At 61.9% G+C, this 16,784-nt stretch overlaps 1 protein-coding gene across 1 annotated transcript; it reads left to right on the plus strand.

Moving 5' to 3' along the window:
• Positions 1-266: 266 nt before the first annotated feature.
• OBSL1 (obscurin like cytoskeletal adaptor 1) lies at positions 267-16,681 on the plus strand. Its single transcript, XM_071435083.1, has 26 exons — positions 267-387; positions 1,607-2,704; positions 3,468-3,737; positions 3,929-4,189; positions 4,520-4,825; positions 4,911-5,189; positions 5,286-5,561; positions 5,685-5,957; positions 8,420-8,692; positions 9,397-9,669; positions 9,956-10,231; positions 10,380-10,655; positions 10,745-11,020; positions 11,283-11,564; positions 12,259-12,534; positions 12,672-12,947; positions 13,032-13,298; positions 13,449-13,718; positions 13,801-14,067; positions 14,328-14,594; positions 14,961-15,073; positions 15,220-15,373; positions 15,474-15,635; positions 15,788-15,892; positions 16,021-16,287; positions 16,503-16,681. Exons 2-26 carry the CDS (start codon positions 1,666-1,668, stop codon positions 16,508-16,510), a joined length of 6,792 nt encoding a protein of 2,263 aa, XP_071291184.1. The 5' UTR covers positions 267-387; positions 1,607-1,665; the 3' UTR covers positions 16,511-16,681.
• Positions 16,682-16,784: the final 103 nt, after the last annotated feature.

Consider the following 16,784-nt stretch of genomic DNA (forward strand, 5'->3'; position numbering starts at 1 on the left):
GTGTGACACGTCCTGTCTCACTGCAGTCTGGTGTCCAGCTCAGGGTACAGCACACCCTGCAGCCCATGCCACGCTCTCCACAGGGCACGCTGTCCCTCGCTGCTGGCTGAGCCAGCACAGAGGCGCAGCCAGGCCTGCAGCAGCCCTGCAGCTCTCTGGGGTGGCTGCTATACATAGGTAGGCCAGCCCAGCCTCGGCGAGGCGCTGAACGGAGCAGGCTCACTCTTATCAACCCTGCGTGTCATCAGAGGGTATTTTTGGGGACAGCAGCTGCAGGCATTTGTAACATTTGGTCCCTGCGCACTGACACCCCGGAGGGGAGCTGGGGGAAGCAGCAGGAGCTGGGTGCCGGCACTGAGAGACGCAGGGGAGAGGTGGCACAGCGAGGTACCTGAGTGGGGCAGGGGCTGGGCTGGGGGCTGCCTGGGGCAGGGTGGCTGGGGAAGGGAGGGGTTGAAGGGTGCAATGGTGTGGCCGAGCCATCAGAGCCCTCCCTTTGTGTCCAAAGGGGCTGCTGTGGGGTGACCCACGGGTCAGGGCCGTGTGGATGGAGAGATGGCTCTGAATGGGTGCACTGTCCCGGGGGTAGGGCTTTGGGAGGAGAAGCTGGCTGCAGTCCCTGTAGCTCCTTGGGGACCAGCCCTCTCCTACCCTCTGGCTCATTCAAGAAGTATTTTTGTTTCCCCTCCCCCTGCCTGAGCAAGTCAGAGACGACCCTGCCCCAGTCCCAGCCATGGTGCGGGCAGAGGGTGGGGTGCACTCACCGGGAGGAGGCACAGAGCACATTGCCCCACTCCTGCCCCTGACGGTGGGCACGGTTACCCACAAAGCCGGGGATGGAGGCAGTGCCCTTCAAAAGCAGGACCGATCTCCCCAGCTTTCATTTTTTCCCCTGGGACTGATGATTTCCAGCTGTAGTTTTGAGTGCACAAGGGCTGGATCCTGCCTTTGGGGCTACTCTCTGGGAGGGGGACCCTTTCCCAGAGCCCCATTTTGCCCCAGGGCACTGCCCTGTGGGGTGGCACAGGGGGTCCCCTGCCCACCCAGGTCTGGGAGGAAGTCCCAGCCCGGTTCCAGCCGGGGCCTCGGGCCCGTGACAGCCCCGTGTCAGCACCTGCCCGCTGAGCCGGCCCAGATGCTGCAGGAATGCGGCTCTGCCACCACCCGATACTGCAGGAATGTGAATGCCCGGCGGGTGGGGAAGGGGCGGGCGGGGGCCCTTTTGCCTCCGCTGTCCCCCAGCCCCAGCACCCAGCAAGCAGCTGCCCATGCTCCCTGTCTAGACAGGGGTCCCCAATCTCTGGAACTGGAGTCCCCTCTGCAGCCCTGGGATAAGCTTCAAGTGTCTCAGCCCCCCAGGGTGTAAAGAGCCACTTTTTGTCACCTCTCCTGTTGCCTTGGGCTGGGAAATGCATGATTTGGGTGACTCGGGGGCAAATCCAGTGGGGCTGTTCTGCTCCGACTGAGGGTGATGCTCCTGAAGCAGGGGGTCCATGCTGGGGATTTGGCTCCAGGTGTGGGTCCCTCCTGGATGGGGGCTCCACACTGGTCCATCTCTTTGATGAAGCCTGAGCCCCCACTCTAGTCTGTGTGTACATCCCCCCAGGCTGATGGTCCCCACTGCTGCTCCAGCCAGCTGCCTGCCGTGACCCTGGGGAGCTGGTGATGGAGGGGTTCGGGGGAGCCCCCAGGTTCCTGGCCTATCCACGCGCCTTCACGGTCCGAAGTGGCACCAATGCGGTCCTGAGCTGCCAGATCGTGGGTGATCCCCAGCCAAGCATCCTCTGGGAAAAGGACAAGAATGCCATCGAGCCCTCGGGCCGTTTCCATATGGAGTCCAAAGGGGACCTGTACAGCCTGCTGGTGTCCTGTGCCACCCCCAAGGACAGTGGACTCTACGTCTGCAGGGCCAAGAATAGCGTTGGTGAGACTTACGCTGCCACCATGCTCAGGGTGGAGCCAGCGGAGCGGCGAGAGGAGGAGGGATGCTCAGGCAGTGTCGCACCTGCCTTCCTCATCGCCCCCTCCTCCCTGCGGGTGTGCCGGGGGGAGGACGTGATGTTCACCTGCAGGGTGTCTGGGCAGCCCTGCCCCGTGCTGGAGTGGGAGAAGGACGGGCACAAGCTCTCCGAACTCTTTGAGAGCAGCCACTTCGCAGTGGGGCAGAAACCAGAGGACTGGCACTTCCTGAAGCTGTTCAGTGCCCGGCCCCAGGATGGGGGAGTGTACGTCTGCCGGGCACGCAGCGGCTCCCAGGAGGCCCTGGCTGCTGCCGTGCTCCTGGTTGAGCCCCAGGCGCTGCCGGACGGGCTCCCCAATGGCTGCCCTGCCGATGGTGCCGAGGCACTGGCGGAGCGGCAGCGGTGGCGGCGGCACGCAGCGGGACGGCGCCTGGCACCGGACACCTGGGTGCCCAATGGCGTAGCGCCGGCCAGGGTGCCAGGGGCCAAGGCATTTGCCGTGAGCGCAGGGAAGCACGCCAAGTTTCGCTGTTACGTTACTGGCAAGCCCAAGCCAGAGATCATCTGGCAGAAAGATGGTGAACCCCTTGCTCCTGGCCGCAGGCATCTCATCTACGAGGACCGGGAGGGCTACTTCATCCTCAAGGTGCTGTACTGCAAACCTCAGGACCAGGGGCTGTACATGTGCACCGCTTCCAACACTGCTGGCCAGACCCTCAGCGCAGTGCAGCTCCAGGTGAAAGGTAGAAACACATCCAAGGAGTGTCAGAGGTGGCCGGGCCCTGGGGGGCTCAGGGAAGTTTGTCTGGCAGGGGTGTGTCTGTGTGGGAGCACAGCACCTCTGGGCCCCTTCCTGCCCTGTGCAGCCAGGGTCATCCCAGGCTCCTCAGGACAGAGCTGTGGCCTGGAAGCAGGGGACGCTGGGCTTCTCCAGGAGCTGTGTCCTGGTCTGTGTCTCTCTCCTTGCAAACAGAGGTGTGGCTTCTCAGGATGACTGCAGGTGTCCAGCCACAAACAGGGAAGAGGGACAGTGCCTTGGTGACAAATTCCCCTGGAAGTGCTGAGTGATTTTGGCAGCCAGCCCTGCAGGGCATGACTCCAACAGTCTGCACTGGCAGCTGCCCAATTCCCCCCGAGCCATCCAGCCAGCTGGGGACAGCCGTGGCTGGGGTTACCCAGGAACTGGTGCAGCCCCTGCCTACATCCCACTGCTCCCCTCCACTGAGATGCCTGCTGCAGCATGCTGGCTTCCATGCTCCTGCATCCCCCAGAACTCCCTGCTGAGATACTGGAGGCATCCCTGTGTCTCCCCAGGCTGTGCCCTGGTCCTCCCTGCTCTGGGGGATGTCCTTGTCAGGGCAGTGTGTCTCTCATGCAAGCCAAAGGAGAGGGCAAAGGAGGGACAAGGGTTTGCAGCTCTTTGTGAGCTGGGAGCACCTTGAGCAAAGAGCTGACAGTGAATGCTGTACCCCACATGCCCTAAGCTCCTGTCTCTTCCTGTGGCAGAACACCGGCTGCGGTTCCAGGTGCAGCTGGCAGACGTGGAGGTAGCAGAGCGCGAGGATGCAGTGTTGGAGTGCCAGGTGCCATTGGAGACCATCCCCACCTCCTGGTACCTGGAGGACAGGGAGCTGCAGCCCAGCCACAAGTATGTGATGGAGGAGCAGGGGGTGGTGCGGCGCCTGACCATCCGCGATGCCCGCATCGATGATGACGGCATCTACCTCTGCCAGATGAAGGACAAAGGACGCAGCATCGCTGAGGTCTCTGTCCGAGGTGGGCTCAGGCCTCTGGTAGCACAGCTTCGCCTTCCTATTCCCCTCCTTGCCAGGGTACCCACTGCCCCCTGCATTTGCCTTCCCTCCATTTGGCTGGTGCCTGCTGCTGCCTCTCCTCCTCCTCCTCTCCCACCTCAAAGAGCCCATCCCGGTTCCCAGAATTCCTCCCTAATATATCTCTTCCCATAGGGGTGATTGCGAAGCGGCTGCCACGGAAGCTGGATGTGATGGAGGGGGAGAACGCAGTTTTCTGTGTGGAGACACGGGATGTGGTGGAGGGCAGCTGCTGGAGCCGGGATGGGCTGCAGCTGCGGGAGTCACCCCGTACCGTGCTCAAGAGCTTCGGCAGGACACACCTGCTGGTGCTGGTGCATGTCACCCGCCAGGACGCGGGCATCATCTCCTTCACTGTCGGGGAGTCGCAGACATCCTCCCAGCTCCGAGTCAAGTGTAAGCTCCAGCCTTGAAGGGTCCTGTGTCCTCTCTCCTGCCTGTTCAAGAGGGGTGATACAGAAGGGTTGATGGAATAGGCACCCAATATGCTGGGGCTGTGATGCTGCAATGTGTTTTCTGGGAAGGGGGCTTCAAGCAGGCCTCCAGGATCCCAGCTTCACAGGCACTCACAAACCCCCGTAGCCAGCAGCATGCTACATGGGAGCAGGACCATCCTCTCCATCAGAGAGAGAATCCCCAAAGAAACAGGCTGTGTATCCCCACTTAGCCCTTCTGCCACCCCACCTAGAGCGTCCCCAAGCAGGCAACCTGGGCTGTGACTTGCAGGTGTGAAGCACGACCCTCCGAGCGCACCGGTGGCAGCTGAGATGAGCGTGGTGGAGACTAACACGGCTCTGCTGACTTGGTGTCCCGCGCCTGATTCCCACCTCCGCCCTGCCAGCCACTACCTGCTGGAGCGTCGGGAGGCGGCGGGAGGGGACTGGGTGCAGTGCCTTGCCACCGACCTGCCCAGCAGCGTGCGGGTGCTGGGCGACAGCGTGCCCCGCGAGGCCGACTACTGCTTCCGCATCTCTGCCGCCAACAAGCATGGCAGGAGCAGCCCTGTGGAGTTCCCTGGATCTGTGCATCTTGGTGAGGAGCCAGGCTAAAGCTGGGATGTCGTGCCACAGTGTGCTGGCAGTCAGTGCCACTGGGGCTCAGTCCGACTGTGCTCCAGCCCCAGCAGCTCGTCTGGAGAGGGGTCTGCAGGACGCGTGGGTGAGGGATGGTGAGGATGCACAGTTTTCCCTGGAGCTGTCGGCTGCGGTGCATGGGTCCTGGTTCCTCAACGGTGCCAGGCTGGCTGAGGAGGAGGACGCGGGCGGCCGGTGCAGTGTACAGCACCGTGGGATGGAGCACTCGCTGCTGATCCGAGGAGCACGACTGGTTGACAGTGGGGCCCAGGTCACTTTTGTGTCTGGTGGTGTGCGGGACTCAGCTATCCTGCATGTGCAAGGTGATCAGGGCACTCACCCTGGAGTCCTACCAGGACCCCAGCAGCAGGGGGTGTCATGCTGGAGGATGCTTCTCACTGCTTCTCAATGTCTCTCAGCCCCACAGGTCCGCATCGCCCCGGTGTCTGAGGCTGAACGGCTCCGAAAAGTGCCAGCAGGGATGCCTGTGCTGCTGGAATGCCAGGTGTCCACCCCGGATGCTCCTGTCTGCTGGCTGAAGGATGGCAAGGCCGTGCCCCTGGATGATGTTATCGCAGTGCAGGCAGAAGGCTGCGTGCGGAGGCTGCTGCTCCGCTCAGCGTGTCCCTCAGACACTGGGGTGTACACCTGTGACACTGGGGATGATGCCGTGAGCTTTGTGGTGACCGTGACTGGTGAGCTGGGGACTGTGTGGGAGCCTGGCCCCTACCTCCTGATAGTGCTCCTGCCCTGCTTCTTGCCCCCATGTGGCTGAAAGCTGAGGCCAGTCATGCTGAGGCCCACGTTATCCCTGGCAGAGGTGCCGGTCAGGATCATCAGCTCCAACGAGGAAGCCCCGCACACCTACATGGCCGGACAGCGTGTGGAGCTGTGGTGCCAGCTGTCCCGCCCAGCAGCCCCAGTGCGCTGGTACAAGGATGGAGAGGAGGTGGAGGTGGGCCAGAGCCTGGTACTCGAGCAGGAGGGACCACGGTGCAAGCTGGTGCTGCCCTGCGCTCAGACACAGGACACAGGGGAGTTTGTCTGTGATGCTGGTGGGGACTCTGCCTTCTACACCATCACTGTGGCAGGTGAGTGTGATGCAGGAGGGCTGGTAGGGTCACAGGGGGCTTTCTTTGCCAGAGCAGGATGCCACAATGCATGTGCTGGTGTCAGTATTGTTGTCACCTGCTGTGATGGGATACTTGTCAGACATGATCTTGCCAGGTGCCTACCAGCAGTTTGGTTGGTTGCTCTGCTGGGGTCCTTGTGGGACTCGGACCAGCTGCCAGAGGGAACAGCTCACTCAGCCTGTCTGAAACACTAGAGCACAGGAGAGCACCCAGCACCTGCACACCAGGGTGTTTGCCGGACTTCTGCCATGGCTAGTAACCAAGCCCTCCTCCAAGGTCCTAAAAATAGTGGGCCTGGCACCTGGCATGGGGTGACTCATGGTTGGTCATTGCTCTGATGGACAGCGTTAATTGCTGACCTGAAAACTAGCAGTTGCCTGGAGACTGATGGCTGGGAGTTGTTTGCTGGCTGGGAGCAGGGCTCAGCACCCTGGGGCGGCTGCCCCGGCTGTGGAGTAGCTGCTGGCATCACTGCCTGGCAGAGGATAATGAAAGCTGAAAGCAAGTGAAAGGCTTCCCCTTGCTGGCCCCAAAACCCACATCCCACAACCACAGGAAGGCAAGCAGGGGCAGAGCTCAAGCCCAGTTGAAAGGTGATGTGACCACAGTGGTAAAGCCTCACTGTGATGTTAACATACGGCAAAGGGCCAAACTTGATGGCCAAGGACGCAGGAGTGAAGATTTGATGAGTGATAAGAGATGCTGAAGAGTCAGTGGAGTGGTGACTGCTGGGAGGGTGAGGAAGGGAGGGGGTTTTAGTGAGATAAAGGCAAAATTGCCAGTGGGAAGGACAGGCAGTGTGGGCTTTGGGAAGAGGCAGGAGTCGTGTGCTGTGTGGGAGTGTGGGGCATGGAGAGCTCTGCTTCTCTAGGCTGGGAGAGGAAACACCATCTGCTGAAGCTCAGCCTTTTGGCTGAGCAGCTTTGCATCACTTTGACAGAAGGGTCTTAGGGAGGCTGTCTTGGTTCAATCTGGATTTGGACATCAATGTCACCGGCAGGGCTGGGGGTGGGTGCCTGGAGGCTCAGGCTGACACCTCTCTGGCACAAGTGCCAGGCTGGCTGCTGCAGTCAAGCACTGCTGTGGCACGCTTGGGTTTCCCTGAGGCATCTCAGCTATCCCCCATCGGGCTGTTGTGGCACGTAGCCTGCCTGCCTCAAGCTCGGTCATCCCCAGCATCCTCTGGGTTTTCTGTCAGCTGTTGAGCACTGGAGCTCCCTCAGAACTAGTGAGAGGCTGAGGCCGGAGCGATGCTGCCCGCTGAGGGCTGGCACATTATCCCCTCACTTCAGTGCTGCTCAGCATCTCCAGCTGCACTCCAGCAATGTGATTGCTTTTAGCAGGTCCGGGGAGAGAGGCGGCCGCCAGTGCTTTGATCAGGGGGCTGGGCGGATGCAGGCTCAGCGTGCTGCAGGTTAATCGCTGCAAACCGGCGCCGCACCGCTCTGCACTCTGCGGGGCAGCGCTGTGCACCTGCGCCTGGGCAGCACAGCTGGGAGCTGTCTGGGAAGCTTCCACCCAGACACCCAGCGTGGAGCAGATGAGGGCTGTGGAAGGGCAGGTAGTGCTTGTCCACCACTGTGGCCCAGAGTTGGCTGTGCCTTGTGCCCGCATGGAGCCGTGGGTTCTGTGAGCACCAGAGTCGGGAGCAGCTAGGGCTGGCTGCAGTGTGCACAGCCAGGCAGGCAGTGTTGGCTCTAGGTGGCATCCTGAACTTTCCCAGGAGAGAGGAGGGCTGGTCAGATAAAATTTCTGCTAGGAGCCCCTCTGTTTTTAGAGCTCTGACTCAATTCAGAGGGGCAGTGTGAGCAGTGGCACATATTTTATATAGCAAATTAATGGTGATTTTAGTGATTACTGCAATCTGGAATTGGGTCCTGGGTCCTGGTAAGCTGGAGGGATGGGGCTGCTGGCTGCAAGCAAACCACATTCCTGTGCCACAGTATAAGCAAATGTCAAGGCTGAGCCATGACAGAAGCACTGGCTGGCACCTGGTGGCCTCTGAAATTGGGAGATAGGCAGAGGGGAGGGCACCCCCTGGAAGAGCAGCTGCAGGGGCTGGTGCTGGCACCACAGACAGTGGTTATCAGTGCTGGAGCTTGCATATAGGCATCCTCCCTCCACAACCTTCAGCTCCACCATAGGGAAAAGCAGGGCAGGTACCATGGGAGCAAGGGCACTGCAGCAATTTACAGCCAGTTCAAAGCCTGGTGCTCCTCCTGGTTTTAATATGTGAGAGAAGAGGGAGACCCAGGCACGATGGTCCAGAAACTTGTGCTATGTAGAATGTAGATGATTGGTGCCTTCCAGCCTTAAAGCCAAAAAATGGTGAAGGCATCACTCCACACAGGGCTGTGATGGCCACCATCACTGGCTCTGGTCCTTATGTCCTGGCTGAGCCCCATGTCTCTCCGTGACAGAGGAGCCGGTGAGGATTGTCAGCTCCAACGAGGGGGCCTCCCACGCCTATGTGGCCGGACAGCGTGTGGAGCTGTGGTGCCGGCTGTCCCGCCCAGCAGCCCCCGTGCACTGGTACAAGGATGGGGAGGAGGTGGAGGCAGGTGAGAGCCTGGTGCTGGAGCAGGAGGGGCTGCAGTGCCAGCTGGTGCTGCCCTGCGCCCAGCCACAGGACGCAGGGGAGTTCGTCTGTGATGCTGGCGGGGACTCTGTCTTCTACACAGTCACCGTGGCAGGTGGGTACAACGGACACCTACATCCCTCTCCCCCTTCTCCCTCTGCCCCAGCTCCTTGCTCACACTGTGGCTTCAGCACCTCAGTAGTAGTTCCTTGCCCATGCCCCTGGCTTGGAAGGGGATGTGGGCAGGAGCATACAAGCTGGTCTGTCTCCTCCCAGAGCTCTGTGTCACACTGCCCCCCTACACTCCAGAGCACAACCAGCTGCCTGCCTCTGGGTGATGCACCTCACACCCCAGCCCTGCTGTTCCCTCAGCTTGCAGCTACCAGCACTGCAGGGCTGGGATATCCATGGCCACTGCTGCCAGAGCAGGTAGGATGGGAGGCCAAGTGACACAAGGTCTTGGTCCTCTCAGCCCTGAAGGTCTACCTCACCCCAGTGCTGGAGGCAGAGCAGCTCTAGGAAGTGCTAGAAGGCTGCCCTTGGTGTGCCAGGTGTCCTCTGCAGATGCCCCTGTCCACTGGCTGAAGGACAGGGAGGTCATTGTCCCAATGCAGGTCCTGGCCATCTGCTCAGAGGGACGCTCACAGAGGCTGCACATTGCTGCAGCTGCACTGCCTGACTCAGGGGGGTACATGTGCCATGCCAGGGACGGTGCTGCCAGCTTCAGGGTGACCGTGAGCAGTGAGCTGCCCAGGGGATTCCTGTCCTCATGTGGGACTCACCCAGCAGCACAGCTGAGCCCTGCCATGTTCCCAGCAGAGGTACCAGTGAGGATTGTCAGTTCCAACAAGGAGGCCTCTCACTCCTACGTGGTCGGGCAGCGTGTGGAGCTCTGGTGCCAGCTGTCCCGCCCAGTGTCCCCCGTGCGCTGGTACAAGGATGGCAAAGAAGTGGAGGTGGGCGAGAGCCTGGTGCTGGAGCAGGAAGGGCTGCAGTACCGCCTGGTGCTGCCCTGTGCCCGGATACAAGACACAGGGGAGTTCCTCTGCAATGCCAGCGATGCATCTGTCTCCTACTCCATCTTGGTGGCAGGTTGGTGGCACAGCAGGGACATCCTGGAAAGGGTAGCACTGCCCCATCTCTGTGCTCTAGGGTCCCCAGCCCTGCTCCCTGCCCTCAGCATTGTGGAGGAGGGCATGCAGTTGCATCTCTGTGCCCCTGCCCCTGAGCAGTTCCAACCTCCTTGCCCTGGGGTGAGAGGATGTATCTTCCATACAGCCCCATGGGGACAGGGACACAGGTGACAGTAAATAGACACAGCAGAGCCAGGAGCAGAGCACTGAGCAGGTCTCACACTCTTCCTCTACACCCCCAACAGAGCCACCAGTGAGGATCCTGCAGCCTCCACAGCGCTCACTGGAGCTGCTGGTTCAGGCACCGGGGTGTGTGGAACTGCGGTGCCAGCTCTCCGTGCCGGATGCTCCGGTGCACTGGTTCAAGGATGGGTTGGAGGTGGATGAGACTGATAACCTCCTGCTGCTGGTGGAGGGGGCCTGGCGCTGCCTCTTCATCCCCAAGAGCAGTGCAGAGGATGCAGGCGAGTACATCTGCGAGACCAAGGACGAGGCCGTCTCCTTCGATGTCAAAGTGTCAGGTCAGTGCTGATGTGGTTCTGGCCACCAGTGGGTGCCCATCCTCTGGGCCACACAGCACAGGAGCTTACCTGGGGCTGGCAGCAGAGGAGTGCCCAGGGCTGCGTTGTCCCTGCGCTGCTTTGTATCACAGACATGCCATACCTGCAGAGCCCCCGGTGAGGATCCTGCAGCCCTGCAGACCTGTCCCTGTCATGACGGTGTCCCCGGGGGAGACGGTGACACTGTGCTGTGAGCTGTCCCGTGCGGATACACCCGTGTGCTGGGCAAAGGAGGGTGTCAGGCTCGAGGCTGGGGGCGGCCTGGTCCTGGAGGAGGAGGGTGTCCATCACCGGCTGCTCATCCCCGCTGCCCAAGCTGAGCACTCTGGAAAATACACCTGTGCCACGGCCAATGACACAGTGACTTTCACCATCCAAGTGTTGGGTGAGCATGAGAGTAGGGAAGAGCCTGGTGTGGGCTGCTGGATGCACAAACCCCAGAGACCTCAGCTCTGTTGATGCTGGATGCTGCAGATCCGCTGGTGAGGATCCTGGAGAAGGATGTTCTGCCAACCCACCGGCGTTGCCGGGCCATGGAGGACCTGGTGCTGGAGGTGCAGCTCTCACACACCCATGGGGAGGTGAAGTGGTACAAGGACGGGGAGAAGCTGCAGGACACGGGGCGTGTGCGGCTGGAGGAGGATGGGGTGCGCCGATCCCTCGTGATCCTGGGTGCTACGGGCAAGGACGCTGGGGAGTATCTCTGTGACACTGGTGATGACAGCATCGTCTTCTTCATCACTGTAGAAGGTGAGCAGGAGGTCCTGGTGGGAATGGTAGGGGGAGAGGAGTGAGGTGGGTCTGTGGCTGCTGCCAGGGTGGTGTGAGACTGGGCTGGGTGGCAGTGAGCACAGGGAGGCTGGTGGGGGGCACATGGGGAGTGGGCTGCATCTCTGTGGTGGCCCTGTGGAAACCCCTGTGCTGCTCAGCTGCAGCCAGAGGAGTCTGGACAGGGTCTGGCCATGTGATGCCCAGCACAGGCTGCTTTTGTGGTGACAGCCCATCTCTCCAGTCCCAGAGCCACCGGTGACCATTGTGGGCAGCAAGGGCGCCACGGCACATCTCTGCCTGGTGGCCGGGGAAGACCTGGTGCTGGCTTGTGAGCTCTCTCGGCCCGACGCCGTTGTGCGCTGGCTCCGGAATGGCCAGGAGGTGCATCCGGGTGAGCGGGTGCAGGTGGAGGCCCACGGGGTGCTGCGGCAGCTCACCATCACTGGGGCACAGCCCGGTGACGCAGGGTGCTACATCTGTGACGCTGCCAGCGACCGCATGGTGACAAATGTGGAGGTGACGGGTGAGCTGGCTCAGAACCCAGGGACCCCCAGAATGGTGGGGTCATGCCACAGACACAAGGGGAGGGGAAGCCTCTGTGACCTTGCTGATGCAGAGGCCGGGGTGGCAGCATGGCAGGGAAGGGTGGGAGCCCTGTCCCCAACCCTAGAGGAGCCGTTGGTTAGAAAGAGACATGTCAGGGTCGTGACGAGACATGTCCCTGCTGCCTCCCCCAGCCAGGGGCTGTTTAAATTTAGCCTTGGCTGGCTCCCAGGCGCCGCTCCTCCTGCTTCGGCTGCCAAAGGCTGAGCTCAGCCTGGACCCTTATCAGCTGGAGATGGAGGGCTGTGCAGGGTGGGAGGGGGCCTGTTGCAGGCGGGTGTCCTGGCTCCCCAGCAAGGTGTTCTGGGTGGGGGGGTTCAATGAAATTAATGGTCTCAACATGGCAGCTGTGCTGCCTGTACAGGGAGTGATGTGGGAGTGATGGGCTCTGCTGCTGTCCCTTCCCTGAGTGAACCCTGAGCTGCCAGACCTCTCCATCCTGCATGCCTACCCCTTGGGACCCCTGTCTAGTCCCACCATGACCCCCAGCCAGCCCCACAGCCCTTCTGCCAAACACTGAGGGATCACCTCTCCTCTTGAAGCAGTCCTATCCCTGCACTGCCCCACACTGTGGGGACATCCCTGAACCCTGCCTTGTCCCCTGTGCCCCTCAGCTCGTCCTGTGTGCATTGTCAACAAGGAGGAGGCTCAGAGCCCGCTGGAGGTGCAGGAGGGGGACAGCGTGACACTGGTGGCTCGGCTGTCCCCGGAGACAGCGGCAGTGCAGTGGCAGAAGGATGGACAGACGCTGTGCTCAGGTGGGCGGCTGCTGGTGTGCAGCGAGGGTCCCACGCGCAGCCTCACCATCAAGCAAGCGGAGCTGGGTGACGGTGGCATCTTCCTCTGCGACGCTGGTGATGATGAGGTGCATTTCACACTGCATGTGAAAGGTGAGCCTGGAGGTGTCCCGCGCCCATGCCAGGGGCAGGAGCAGTCTCATCCTGCCTCACACCGGGATGCTTGGCACCCCCATGCCATGCTGGTGCCACTGGCAGGGCCACAGCTGAGCCCAGTGCTCCTCCGGCAGAGGCACCCGTGCTGTTCGTGAACAAACGAGAGGAGCAGGAGAAGCTGCTGGTGCTGGAGGGCGGCAGTGCCGTGCTCTCTGCCATCACCTCCACGGAGCGGTGCGATGTCACCTGGCTGGGCCCGCGGCAGGCGGCGGTGGCCGGCGAGCGCTGCGAGCTGCGCCGGGACGGCCGTGTGCACAGCCTCATCATCCACAACGTGGCCATGGAGGACGCTGGCACCTACACCTGCCTCTCCCCCCACGACCAGATGCAGTTCGACGTGAACGTCCGAGGTGGGCGGCAGGGGGGCAGTGGGGGTGCCCGGGGATCCCCCTGCAGTGGCAGCGGGTGCTGATATGGGGGGTTTGACTGTGCAGAGCTGCGGGTGAAGTTCCTACGCGGGCTGTCGGACGTGCGAGCGCGGCAGGGCGAGCGGGTGGTGCTGTGGTGCGAGCTTTGCAAGGCGCGGGGCGACGTGGTGTGGCGGAAGGACGGACGGGTGCTGGCGCCTGGCCCCCGCCGGCAGATGACGGCAGAGGGACGGGAGCGGTCGCTGGTGCTGAGCCGCGTGGAGCCCGGGGATGCCGGCGAGTACTGCTGCGAGTCCAACGACGACCAGACCCTGGCGACGCTGACGGTGCAGGGTGAGCCCAAGGCTTCCCCACCACCTGGGGGACGCCTATTCCATGGGGGTGGTAGGGATGCTGGCACAGTGATGCCAGGATTGCAGGAATGCTCAGCGTCTCTACATGACGGGGGGTCCCCTATGCCGTGCCCTAACAACCTGGCTGTAGTCCCCAGGGTGGTGGAGATCATCATGGAGCTGCAGAACCTGACAGTGCTGGAGGGGGAGGATGCCACCTTCAAGTGCCTGGTATCCCCCGAAGATGTGGCTGTGAAATGGCAGCTGAATGGCCAGCCCGTGGTCCCCAGTGAGCGTCTGCAGGTGACAAGGAGTGGGCTGTGCCACAGCCTCACCCTCCGGCAGTGCCAGACTGGTGATGCAGGCACTGTGACAGCCAATGCCGAGGGGCTGGTGAGCACAGCTCGGCTGAGTGTACAAGGTGAGGGGGAAGAACGAAGCTGGGGCTCAGCCCAAGACACAGCCCTGAGGCCGGCTGCTGACCCAGCACATGGGCCATGCAGAGGCACAGGTGCTGTTTGTGCGGAAGCTGCAGGATGTGGTGGCAGAGGAGCAGGGGGACGTGTGCCTGGAGGTGGAGGTGAGCCACGAGGCTGCCGAGGTGCAGTGGCTGAAGCAGGGCATCCTCCTTCAGCCGGGCAGCAAGTACCAGCTGCAGGAGTCGGGGTGCCGGCGCACCCTCACCATCTGCTGCCTTGGCCCCGCTGACCGCGGCACCTACCGCTGCGAGAGCCTGCACGACCGCACGCAGGCCAAGCTCCACGTGGAGCGTGAGTACAAGGCTGGCGATGGGGATGGAAGGCAATGGGGCTGGGAATGGGGACAGCGAGGGCACCCATTGCTGCTGCAATGGGAGCATGTGGGCAGAGCTGGTACTTGCTGGAAGGGGTGCTCAGAGAGGCGGGTGTGTGGGCAGGGGTGGGAGTCTGGTACAAACAACTAGATTTAGACAATCCAGCAAGCACAGACTGGGATGCCAGGGGCTCTGCGGTGCAGCAGACACCTACTCACAGACATGGGTCCCTCACAGCCCGGAAGGTGTCGATCCGGACACCACTGACAGATGTGGAGACCTTTGAGAAGGAGACAGCCACCTTTCACCTGGAACTGTCTCACCCTGGCGTGACCGGGGTGTGGACACGGGACGGCATCCGGGTGAAGCCCAGCAGTACGTGCCGGATCAGTGCCACAGGCTGCGGGCACAGCCTGACACTGGAAAGGCTTGCACTGGAAGACTCAGGCACCGTCACCTTCACTGCTGACACTCTGCGCTGCAGCGCCCACCTGCGGGTGCGGGGTACGGTCCCTGGGGCAGGCTGGGGGTGGGTGGCACTGGCGCTGTCTGACCTGCTGCTGTTCTGTACCGGGAGACACCGAGGCTGAGCTGGGCCACCCTGGGCACATGTGTCCTCCTGTCCTCAGCAGGGGTAATAGAGTGCTGGCAAGTGTCCCCCTGTCCTCAGGGAGGAGATGTGAACTGAGCAGTGGGGACACCCGGCCAGGGTCTGGGTCCAGAGCCAGCTGGAACACCACTGATGAGTGCTTGCCCATGGGTGGTGCCACTCTCACCCCATGCTGAAATGGCACAGCTACTCTTCCCTGCAGCCCCAAATCCATGCCTTTGTCCAATCAAGCCTTCCTGTCCTGTGTCCTGCCTCCTCAGAGCCTCCAGTCACCATGGTGAAGGTCCCACGAGACCTGGGGGTCCCAGAGACGGGAGTCGCCAGCTTCGAGTGTGAGCTGTCTCGTCCCAATGCAGAGGTGAAATGGTTCAAGGTGAGGGCTCACCCTTATCCCCTCCAGCAGCACCTGGCTGTGTCCTCCTCCTTGTTTTGTCCCCTGGCCACGGCCCTCCTTGCCAGGGCTGCAGAGAGAGCAGAGAGGCCAAAGCAGTGGGGTGCTGCCTGTTTGCTTCTATGCAGGACGGGCAGGAGCTGCGGCCAGGGCCCAACTGCCGCATCTACTCGGCGGGACGGCGCCGCATCCTGCAGCTGAGCCGCTGCGAGCTGACCGACACCGGCAGCTACACCTGCGATGCAGGCGACTGCCGCGCCTCTGCCATGCTGCACGTACAGGGTACGGTCACCCAGCTCCCAGCAGCGTGTACACCCCCAAACCCTGCGCTGCCTGCTCCCCTCATCCTTGGCTGCCCTGGCACCCTATCCATTACCTGCAGAGCGCCAGGTCCACATTGTGCAGGAGCTGCAGGACGTTCAGGTCCGGGAGGGTGACAATGCAGTCTTCACCTGTGAGGTGTCACATGGGGATGTGAAGGGCGAGTGGTTTCGGGATGAGGAGAAGATCAAGGTCTCCAGCACAGTGAAGATACGGCAAGAAGGTGGGGATGCAGGTGGCTCCACAACCGGTTTGGGGCTGGGATAGGGCAAATTCAAGCAAGGGGAGTTTGTGTAGACAAAGGGGGGGTCCCTGCCCCCCTGCTCACTATGGGTGTGCATTGCTGTCACCTTGAGCCAGCCTCTCTCTCCCCAGGGACCCGGCATTTCCTGCTGTTCTGCGGTGTGCGCCCTGAGGACAAGGGACTCATCCGCTTCACAGCCAGGACAGTCACCTCGGAGGCCAATCTGCAGGTGGAAGGTACCAGTGCAGGCTGCGAGGTCTGGCTGGGCTCCAGCACCAGGGCTGGGGTGTACCAGGTCAGCTTGCAGCATCCCCATGGAAGCCTGCTCACCCCTTGGTGCTGACGCCCTGCCCCCATCTACCAGCACTGCCAATCCGGATTGTGAAGCCACTGCGGGACAAGACAGTGCTGGCAAGGCACAAGGCGACACTGGAGTGCACCGTGTCCCACGCCCGGGGCCGCGTGCGCTGGCTCCGTGGGGACACCGAGATCTTTGCCGGTGACAAGTATGAGATCTGCAACCTGGACTGCTACCGCACACTCATCATTCACCGCGTGGGCCCTGAGGACGAGGACTCGTACACCTGCGATGCCTTCGACGACCGCTCCACTGCCCGGCTCCTTGTGGAGGGTGAGTGGGCACCTAAGGGACACCGCAGGCAGCTGCCAGTGCTGCTGTGCCGTGTCCCTGTCCCCCATTGCTTGCAAGAGTCTGAGTGCTGGGCTGGAGGCAGCAGGTTGATACAGGGCCAGGGGTCTGTTCCTCCTTGTCTGTGACACAACTTTTGGGTGGCCCAGCTGCTCTTGCAATGCTCCAGCTCACTCTAACTCCCATTGTTCCCACAGGGAGCTAGAAGCCAGGATGCAGTTCTCAGGGCCTGCATGCAAACTGACAGATGCCACTGCTGAGAGATGGGGTCATGCTCCCCCTGGCATAGACAGACACACGGACACCATCCCCAGCCTGCTCCAGCCTCAGGGCTCTGCATTAAACAGCCTTTTTTTCTGACATGGCTTCTTCCACACCAGCAAGCTGGGGTCTCATTAAGAGAAAAGTGGTGGCATCACTCTACATCCTTCTCAGCACCCCTGGAAGCCCGGCCCTCTGGGCCCCCCTCACCCCTGCCC

The sequence above is a fragment of the Agelaius tricolor genome, unplaced genomic scaffold (genome assembly GCF_023055355.1).
Source record: "Agelaius tricolor isolate 1412-34295 unplaced genomic scaffold, bAgeTri1.0.p SCAF_10, whole genome shotgun sequence".
Taxonomy (NCBI): Eukaryota; Metazoa; Chordata; class Aves; order Passeriformes; family Icteridae; genus Agelaius; species Agelaius tricolor.